Source organism: Sapajus apella, unplaced genomic scaffold, assembly GCF_009761245.1.
Source record: "Sapajus apella isolate SASKATOON/1434 unplaced genomic scaffold, GSC_monkey_1.0 scaffold76, whole genome shotgun sequence".
In the NCBI taxonomy this organism is placed as follows: domain Eukaryota; kingdom Metazoa; phylum Chordata; class Mammalia; order Primates; family Cebidae; genus Sapajus; species Sapajus apella.
In genome coordinates this window covers 6,099,812-6,110,394 of record NW_022437016.1, presented here as the reverse complement: position 1 = coordinate 6,110,394, position 10,583 = coordinate 6,099,812, and the positions used below count along the sequence as shown (strand labels likewise).

General features: G+C 44.4%; 1 protein-coding gene across 8 annotated transcripts; it reads right to left on the bottom strand.

The window, feature by feature from the left end:
- Positions 1 to 619: 619 nt before the first annotated feature.
- Positions 620 to 10,504, bottom strand: LOC116532373. Of its 8 annotated transcripts, XR_004260847.1 has the most exons (4): positions 8,132 to 8,470; positions 4,145 to 4,648; positions 2,691 to 2,758; positions 620 to 2,600 (listed from the first exon to the last, which is right to left on the bottom strand). XR_004260847.1 is itself a non-coding variant. In XM_032251455.1 (3 exons), the coding sequence occupies exons 1-3, from the start codon at positions 10,475 to 10,477 to the stop codon at positions 2,399 to 2,401; spliced, it is 516 nt and encodes a 171-aa protein (XP_032107346.1). In that variant the 5' UTR covers positions 10,478 to 10,504; the 3' UTR covers positions 620 to 2,398. The 8 variants fall into 8 exon arrangements, 2 of the variants coding, with proteins under 2 accessions (XP_032107346.1, XP_032107347.1); XR_004260845.1 differs by having other exon boundaries at positions 2,691 to 4,648; XR_004260846.1 differs by having other exon boundaries at positions 620 to 2,758.
- Positions 10,505 to 10,583: the final 79 nt, after the last annotated feature.

The window sequence follows — 10,583 nt, the reverse complement described above, 5'->3', positions numbered from 1 at the left end:
CTTTCTGCCACTCCTTCAGCTTCAACCTTTTATGTGTCCTCAGAATAAAACTCCAGTGGGAGCTGGGGGTGGTGGTGGCTATTCTCTGGGCTGAAATGAATGGAATGAAAAGTGCATGACATCAGGTGTCAAAAGACCTGGGTTCTAATGCAAGGTCTACAGTAAGCAGCTACATGGACCCTCCTAAGATCAGTGGGCCTCCCAGGCTAGAGAGTGCCTGCTTCTCTGTAGTCTAGTATTTCCAAATTCACAACATTTATCTTTGGAATTTAGGGACAAGGAAGTAGAATTCTCAGAAATCCCCCAAATAGTAAGTTATTCTTAAAATACTTTATTCTTTATACTCTTCCTCATTATTATAGGTATCTAGAAAAACTTTTATTTTCTAAGTAGATATATTAAGCTTATTTGTACTTACAAAGAACTGTGGCTTATAGAGAATATTTAAAAGGAAGATGCCAGGGAACGTATATTGGATAGCATTCAAATAAATATAACATTTGAATATCCTAGAGCAAGGTAAACAGTATGTAGAATCAATCGTGTCCAGACTGTTAACTTATTTTTCTTCCAAAGTTTATTTCTCGGAACACCATTCATAAGATTTGTATCAAGTATGCTAGGTTGTTTATCAAATCATTTTATTCACAAGAACTCACCATTAGCAGCCAATAGGGCCAGACATACATACTTAGTGACATCACAGCAACCAAAAGTAAGACTAATTAGATGGTGATCATTTCTCTCGGCTATGCTCCTGTCTCTGTTCTTGTAGCCTTCAACTCAGTATGTTATATTTGATGAAGCTGGATTCTTTCAAACCAGTAATGTCTCTATAATGGTGTTAGTATTCACAGAATAACTATAATACTTCTCATTTCCTCAACTGATTTTTCTAGTGATTATGGATTCAAAAAACATATATTTCCTAAGAAATACTGGGAGGGAATTCCCACATGGAAACACTGGACTGGGTCTTAGCCCCAGCCTCTGCAGCATCATTCTGGGATGACAGTATGTAATAGTGGCCAAACCACATAAGTTGGAGTTAAGGCAGACCGTAGAGATCAGTGAACTCCTGAAGATCTGTGGTGAGTAGTAAACAATACATTTTTAAGTGCCAGACCAACTTACCGCATAGATGTTTTAAGAACTAATAATTTTACTGTTGGCTGCAGCAGCTTCTCTGGATCTATGGCCTACAAAGAACTCAGTGAACCTCTGAGAAAAAGTAAGAGCATTAGGTTTAGAATCAGAGTTGGGTTCACATCCTAGCTCTGCCAAATACTTTACGTGTTTCATGCTCTCTGATCTCAGGTTTCATCTGTAAAATGAGGATAACAATGCATTATAAGGATTAGTGTTAAGGAACCGAGGACAATGCCCGGCAGAAATGGCCCTCTCCCCTCCCGTTTCCTACAACAGTCAACTTGACACCAGGGAAGAGGAAGGCCACCAGGAGTTTTCTGATAACAGAAAACCACCCAGTGAAGGCCACAGACAGAAAAATCTCCTTTGGAATTAGTCTCACTTTAAGAATATTAAAGGAAAAAAGTTGAATTTGCTAATTCCATAAATCAAAAGTGACTATGTACTGTAGAGAGAGCTTTAGTTAATTAAATACTTAAGACATCAATTTGCCAAACAGGTATGACAGATTAAATAGATTCAGACATGCCCCTATCTTCAAGCAGCTTACAACCTAGGAATATAAAGCCGACTGTGATGCACAAAGATGACAGAAATACCACAACAGAAGAGATTCCTCCCAATCACGGAAGCCAGGCCATACAAAGGAGCAGCAACATTTCACAAGCATTCAGGCAGAAGGGCATTCCGGGCAGAGGAGACAGCAGGAACACAGGAATAACATCACACAGTATAGTGGAGCCATCCATTTCCCAAAGTGAGAGAGGAGATGCAGGGGATGATGACAGAAAAGGTGAGCTGAAGCAAGGTTATAAAAACCAGACCTAGAACTTGGACTTTCTCCTGGAAGCAATACAGGCAGTATGTCTTGGATCCCCAGTACATTTAGGTAGGGTCTACTTTACACAGATTTGTATATCTATCAGAACATGATCTGTTGTAAAAAGCAAGGGACATCACCACTATCATTCTCTTTGTTCTTCTGAGGCAGTCTCTCAAAATCTCCATTGGAACCCTCTGGAACATTCCAAGGGCCTCAGCCTAAAGTCCCTACAAGATCTTTGCAAAGGACTCTCAGAGATCTTCCATTTGATATTTGGGAGCACAAAGATCCAAGAAGTACAGTAATTGTCAGAACCACAGCCTGGCATTAGCCTTCCTGCACACCCTCCCCTCAAGGATGGACCCAAGATATAACAGCTATCTGTAGACCCCCACCCAAACTGCCCATGGTCTCCACAGAATGGAGTTACCTCATGACAGATTCAGAGGGGTTTCTGGGGCAAATTTCCCTTCTTAGTCCATGCGGCTTGGCAGGCCACTGCCTTCCCTGCCCTCTTCTGCCACAAACCCATGGAGCAAGTACACGAGAGCATGAAACAGAGGATGAGCAGCCCAGGTTGCACCACCCCCTTTCTGGGCCTCCATGCAGTTCAGTTTCCTGCAGTAATCTATAAAATGAAAACTGGCTCAGAGGGGTGGTTTACAAATCTTTAACAAAGCTTTTTAAAAAATCCCCTTGTAGGGAGCCTCCAAGGTACCTTTTGTCAACCTCTGGGGCTCTGTGAAGCAAACCTGAAAGACACGGGTCTGATTCCTGGGGCTGCTTCTGTGCTCAAGGGAAAAGGTTAGTTTGGTGGGCTCAGAATCTACGTCTTCACTGACAAGGCACCAGAATGACCTGATGTCTGTCATTCCGACTAGGGAAGAGCCAAGACTTACCCCCAACCCATGAGGCTGTGCCAAAGTCCTAATATTCCCTGAATTATACACAAGCTCATGGAGCCCATTCCTAGTCCCACATCGTCAGAATTCAGAAGCCACAAAAGCCTCTTTAGCAAGGAGAAATAATCCTGCTGATCCATGAGATGGCACCATTAGCAATTTATCTTTTTGATAAAGCACTTGCCAGTCCCCCTAGGAGGAGGCATTCATCCCACACTCTTCCAGGTGAACAAGGTCACTGGGGCCACTCCTCCCCATGAGAAGCAGCAGAGCAATTACATCCTAGGCATTTCAGTAGGCCTAGTGACTCAAGAAGATGACAAGTCTTACCGTCACTGCCTCTTGCCCTCAGTCTCCACACAACCATCCTCGTGCCCTCATATCCCCGATCCCCCTTAACCATGAAGCACTCAGAGACAAGTTACACTGGGTTCTTGCTTGACCTGACTGGCCCTCTGCGCTGACAGGAACATGGAATCCAGAGATGCTGGGAGGTAGAAGGAGGCCCCCTCTTCCCCAGAGTGCAGCTGATGAAGGCTGTAGGCAGCCAGCAGCATGCACAAAAAGCTTCGCCCACTCAGTCCTCTTCCATGCTTTCCTCAAGCCACTTTAAATAGTACACATCTCCTTGATCCACAGGGAGCCTAAAGACCTCTGAGATTTCAAAAGGATGTACAGCCTTTGGAGAGAAAGTAAAGCTCTGTGAGTGACTATGATTAGAATCAACTCACGTGATAAAACCCAACTGGCCAGTCTCACTGGAGGCCCTCTGCAACCTGCTGCAGCCCACCTATCCAGGCCCATGGCCTATCACTCTCCAACTTATGTTCCCATCTGTCAACAAGTGATCAGTTAGGCCAGATAGCTTTAGAGTCTCACAGACATGGGCTCAAATTCTAAGGTTGCCCCTACTAACTGTCTGACTATGGACAAGTCACTTAGTTTCCTTTAAAGGCTCCTGTAAAACAGCAAATAACAAAAAGGCCCTACATGACTGGACTGCTGGGGATTTACTAACACAAGGTACACAAGCACTTACCCAGTATACCAGGTGGCACTGTATGCCTTCATTAAATGCCAACTATTTTTATTGTGCCATGCATATCTCTTCCCAAAACAAACCCCCCCCCAATATCTCTGTATTCTGTTGTCCACCTAGAAGATTCCACCTACTCCAGCTGATCAGTCAGAAGCCTCTCTATTCTTGCTTCCAAAAAAAAAAAAAAAAAAAAAGTCTCTCTATCCCTCAAGGCACAATTCAACCACTGACCTTTTCCAAGGGATCTTCCCTGACAGCCCAGGTCTACAGGAATCTCTCCTCTCCTGTTTCTTTCGCCTGGCCCTTGTCACACAGTGCAAGTTCTCTTCACTTTCCAGACTGAAGAAGCATGAGGACTTGGGCCTCAGTATCCTGTCTGTCAAATGGGGATTATAATCCTCTGCCTCCTTTCTGCTGAATGAGGTATTTTAAAGTTCCCATAACATGCTTAATAAATCACAGTTCATCATTGGATGGACAGTGTTGTCGGAAGCAAGAGAGGGGCACAGTAGTGGTCCCTCTGGAGCATCCCGTAGCTTCTTGAGCCTCCTGGGGCCACACCTAAGCCCTTTCACCATACCTGACAATGTCTCTGGCAATTTTCTCATAGGAACAGTTGACAGAGATGATGCAGTAAGTGCCAAAGACAAAGCTGCAGGTCACAGGTGAGTGGAGCTGCACGATAAGGGCCTTGAACATGAGCATGTGGTGTGTCAGAAAAGAAGCTGCCAGGATCTATATGAGGGAAAAATAAAAGCACGGATCAGTGACATTACCAATTCAATGCCTCCCAGCTCAAGCAGATTGGAAACAAGCCTGGGGTCATTTTTAAAATCCCCATCCCCTTCCACAAATTAATCCCTGAGATCTGCATTAAGCTTTAGTGTTTAGACCATTTTCATATCTAGATATTTTCCCCTGCATTTCACAGATGAAGAAAAAAAATAGAGGCCCAGAAATCAAGAAACTTGCTCAACATCACATAGCTTTAATTGGTGAAGCCAGGATAAGGACAAGTCTGGATGTCTTGGAATCCATTTTTACTGCACAAAACTGCTACTAGAGGTAATATCAACTGGCATCCACTGACCTGCATTCATCCTGTGGAGATTATTATGAATGATAAACTATTACACCTATTGATGTTTTAGGAAGTAATTTCACCTGCATTCATTTGTACATGTACCAGGTACTATGTGCAGTACTGAAGAAAATGCAGCCTTGTAAACAAACTTAAAACCCTAGTTTTAAGTAATCGAAAATCCCCTGAAATTGAATGCAACTTTCAGTTTATCTATACACTTTCCTCAGATGCAAATCCACAACTTCCACAAAACTACTCAGGGAGACCTAAGATCCCCAAAAAGTTAAGGTCCACTGGTTGGTGCCAATTTTTACAGATGAGGAAATAAAGGCCAAAGAAGGGAAGAAATCACCCAAAAGGTGAGCAGCAAAGCTGAGCTAGAACCCTGGGCTTCTGACCCTCGCCTACAGTTCTTCCTGCCCCCCTCCACCACCTGGAGTTACTCTATAGTCACGTCCAACCTTAACGCTTCGAGATATTTCCAAGATAAGAAAAACAAAGCCCCCAGAAAATTACAGAAAAATGAGATGGTAACTACAATAGACCTATTGTGTGATGCCTGGATGAGGATTCACCAGCAGATACCTCTTCCCCTCCTCCATCTAGTAAGACACAGCCCAGTCACTCCTCCCAAGATGCCGGGAGTGACGGTTTCCCAGTAAACCTAGAAAACACTCCGCAATCTGCAGGACACCAAGTGGTGCCTCCAGAAACCAAACTGTTCACTGCCCTTACCTGGCTGCCTCCAGCGCAAATCCCCAGGACCCTTAAAGAGAAATTTGTCTGCCTTCTCCCTTCCTTCCATTCCCCTCAGTCCTGAGGCTGGGAGTTTACGGATGAAGAAGTTTGTAGTGTGCTGGCATAGGGCACTCACCAGGAGGCAGATGAAGACAGAGAGCCATGGGCAGCTTGGCAGAGGATACCATGAGCCCAGCCTGTCTATAGCATCACAGGTAACCATGGCAGTGAATAGCCGCACCATGGCAGTGAATCGCAGCCATGGGCAGAGGTGCTAGTGGGCGGGCACTGAGGGCCTAAACTGACCTCTCACCCACCAACTGCCCTGGCTTCTCCCTGGCCCAGTCTGCCAAGCTTGCCAGAAGGAGACCAGGAGAGAGACAGTGGAGGGAGCAGCAAAGAGAGGGAGGAATTTCCACTGGACACCCTTCACCCTTGAAACAACACAAGCACCATACCAGACCTACAACACCTGCAAAAACACACTATTTCGCTTTCCATTCAAACAATTTTTTAAAAACCATAAAATCCCCAAAGACATCCAAATACAAAGACATAAACTCTTAGAACACAAAACCTTCAGAATCTACAGCACACAAACACTAACACACATACACAAAATTCTTCCACTTTAGAGAGGCCCAACCCACCAATAAAAACAAGAGAAGCATGCACATGGCTGCCTCTCTGGCCCCTTCCTCCCAGAATCTCTGTTCTAATTCTCCTTCGCTTAGAACACTCTTGTTCCCTACCTGTCTCCTTAGTGAACTCTTTCCTGGCCATCCCAAAGATTCTCCCACAGTCCTCTGCCCCTAAGGCACTTTGCACACATTTTTTTTGAGATGGAGTCTTGCTCTGTCACCCAGGCTGGAGTGCAGTGGCAAAATCTCAGCTCACTGCAACCTCTGCCTCCCCGGTTCAAGCAATTCTCCTACCCCAGCCTCCCAAGTAGCTGGGACTACAGGCGCGCGCCACCACACCCGGCTAATTTCTGTATTTTTAATAGAGATGGGATTTCACCATAGTGGCCAGGCTGGTCTCAAACTCCTAACCTTGTGATCCACCCGCCTCCACCTCCCAAAGGGCTGGGATTACAGGTGTGAGCCACCACACCTGGACTGCACACACTTTTGTGGTAGCATGTAACAAACTATGGGGAGCACTAACAAGAAAAGTGGCAAGCTAATGGCTGACTGTTGCCCTTCTGAACACAGGCTCCACTGTTGTCAGAATTAACAAATTTTTAATCCAGCTTTTTAATGTGAAGTATCCTCATTTTAAAAATAATGACAATTCTGGGGATGGCGATAGAAAGCAGAGAAGTATAAGTAAACTGTTTAAGAGAATTGTTCTATGTTTTAGTTGTGGCAGGAGTAATACCAAGTGTTTTAAAAATTCAATAAGCAGTACATTTAAGTTGGCAAATTTTATCGTATGTAAATAGTACCTTAAAACAGAGAGGGCAAAATGGTGGAAGGCAGTTCAAAATTGTTTTTGACTAGACAGACCAAACAAAACATATCTGTTAATCAAATCTGGCTTGCAGATTGCTAGCTGACAGTCCCTGCATTTATTGTAATTACCTGTTCACCTATCTGTTTCATTCCCTGGGATTATAAATTCTTAAAGGCCTAACACACTTTTCAGGAAAGTGTCTGACAAAATACCATAGTTAATCAGTTGTAGACCTATTCCTTTCATTTATATTGTTAGTTGTGCAGATTCAAGGCAGTTACTTAATTTCTGTGTGCTTTCAGGGGAGATTTTTCTCATAAAGGAAGGTCTAATATCCCCTTCATTGGTCTGAAGTGAGAATTAACAGAGATTAATGTTAAGAGTGCTTATAAAATATGGCCAGGCGCGGTGGCTCACGCCTATAATCCCGGCACTTTGGGAGGGTGAGGTGGGCAGATCACTTGACGTCAGGAGTTCGAGACCAGCCTAGCCAACATGGTGAAACCCCATCTCTACTGAAAAGACAAACATTAGCCAGGTGTGGTGGTGCATGCCTGTAATCCCAGCTATTCAAGAGGCTGAGATAGGAGAATCGCTTGAACTCAAGAGGCGGAGGTTGCAGTGAGCTGAGATCTCACCATTGCACTCCAGCCCGGGCAACAAAGCAAAAATCCAACAAAAAAAAAAAAAAAAAAAAAAGAGTGCTTATAAAACGTAAGGCCATGTTATTCAAGAGCAAGTAGCCTCTTGTCAACTACCAAGGTAAACTCAGAAAACCGCCATTTGTGATTGGGGAACTTACTGTCTATAGAAATATGGTTAGAGAAAATGAGGCTGAGTGGTCCTAAGAAAAACCTTTATATTTTAAGTCACTAAAATCAAGACCATGACCTTTTATACCTATTATATTAATAAGAATGGAACTGTTAATGACCATTTACCTCAGATTCTGAGATGATTTCCTGAGCCAATGTCCCCAAGTTTAGCTCAGAGCCCTGCAGAGTTTAAGCTCGATGTTTGTTAAATGATTAAATGATACAGATGTGTGGCTGTGATGAAAAAAGGATGATGGTATTGATGAAAATGACATTGAGGTAACAAGGGAAGGATGGCCTCTGGAACCTCTTTGTCCTTCAATTCAGGTACCTATACTCTCTCCAGATTCACTTCCAAGGTTACATTCCAAAGGTTCAATTTCGTGTTAATGGCTTGGACAGTTTCTTCAGACATATCATGACTCTGAGTGCCATGCTGGAGGGTCCACACGTTTCTTCTGGCAGCTTCTTATCCTCCATCTTCTCCTGCTCCTTATCGGATCCTGATTCAGAGTCAAATTTCCCCTCAGACTCAGATTCTGTATCCATCACCTTCACCTAAATGACATCCTTTTCATCATGTCTTCCTTCTCTTTCTTCAAGTCCTTTGCTTTATTTTGAAGGTTCTTTTACATCTCTTTATAAGTATACGCAATTTATTGAAATCTCTTTTAAAAGCCATGCTTCGATCGAGGAAAGGATCCATATCAATTATAGTATCAGTGAGGTCTGCATCAGACAGCATTAAATTTCCTCTGTCTGCAAATACTTTTTCCTATGGACATAGACTCTCAGTTATGACCAAACAATGAAACTTGAGTAGCTCATTAATTTTACTTTCCTGATATCAATGAATCTTAAACTCATCTGTTTTGCAGACACTAAGATTTTTTTTAACTTCATTAGCTCTAGGGAAACATGCATAATCATTCACACATCCTCCTGAACTTTCCAGCAAGCTTAAGAGTGGCTGATTTTATATCACCCATCACCTCTTTTATCACTACTAAAGCATCAGCAATATTGTACTGTTGTCATGTTTCTTTCAGAGTAAGGTGAGGGTTTTTTTCAATACAGTCAGCAAAGCGGTCAAACATATGCTTGGTGTAATACCTCCCAAATGCTTCAGTTATACCCTGACCCAAGGGCTGAAGAAAGCTAGGGCTCCCTGAGGGATAAACACAATATCAACATTAGAAAGAACAATGAATAATGAGGCTGGGTGATTGGGACCTCTGTCCACAACTAGCAACATTCTGATTTCCAGATTTTATTTCTGTTAAATGACTTCGGACTTGAACAATAACAAAACCAATCCAAAAAGTGGCACTGGTGATTCTGAGTGTGATCACAAGAAAACAGGAAGGTGTTTATCTGTTTCTAAAAGACAAGTGGGGGATTAGAGCCTTCGTAAAGCAACAGTGGTTTATCATTGTCACCTGAGGCACTGCCACAAAAAATGAGGGAAATCCTGTCCTTAGCTTCCTCTAAGCTTTCCAGATTTTTGTTTTTTGCACCAAAAGTAGGAAGGCATGCACTTCGAAAGATGGGTCATCTCCTTGGCGTTGAAAACCTGTTGAGGCACACAACCTCTCTCCAGTTGCTTGGAATACTCAGTGCCCTCTCAGCATTTAAGGGTCCTTCCTCCCCCATCAACTTCATATGTGCAAAACAACAGTGATTTTTAAAGTTCTCAAACTATCCCTTGCTCGCAAGATACTTATTTGGGTTGTCCTCCCCAGATGTTTCCCACTGGTTCCCTGTAGATGTGTTAGGCCTGGTTGCAGAATGCCTTCCGGGTCAGATGTCGCCCTCCATCATCTGGCCCTCCACCTAAAAGGTTAACTGGGTCTCCATCTTCACGATGTTTACATTACGGGGAATACACAGCAGCTTGGAGCAGATGGGCGACCAACTCTCCACATTGGTCTTTCTTGGTTTTCTGGGGGAGGTGGGTAACAGGGTCTTGCTCTGTCGCCCAGGCTGGAGTGCAGTGACACAATCACAGCTCACTGCAGTCTCGACCTCCCAGGCTCAAGCGAGCCTCCCGCTTCAGCCTCCCGAGTATCTGGAACTACAGGTGCGTGCCACCACACTACACTAATATTTTCCTTTTTTTTTTTTTTTTTTTTTTTGGTAGAGACGGGGTTCTCACTATGTTGCCCAGGCTGGTCTTGAACTCCTGGGCTCAAGAGATCCTCCCGCCGCAGCCTCCCAAAACGCTTGGATTACAGGCACAGCCACCGCGCCCAGCTGCTTCTCCTTGATGGACTGATCAACACCAGTAAGGCAGCGCACGTCCCTATTACTCACGCCTTCGTCGGACTCCTGGAGAATATTCATCCTGTCTTCCAGAGGCATGACGCTCCGCCTCCTCTTGACAGGTGTCTGGCCCAGGATCAAGATTCCCCTCCAGGCCTCCGCTCCTCTTGGGGCGGCCTCGGCTGCGGCCGTAGTCGCAGTGGCCTCCATAACGGCCGCGATCGCCGTCGCCTAGAGCCTGGTTTTGGAGCCGCGAAGCCGCCGACGAGGCCGTTTACCTTCCGGTGAGTCCCCATACTCGCCGCTGCTCTGGCAG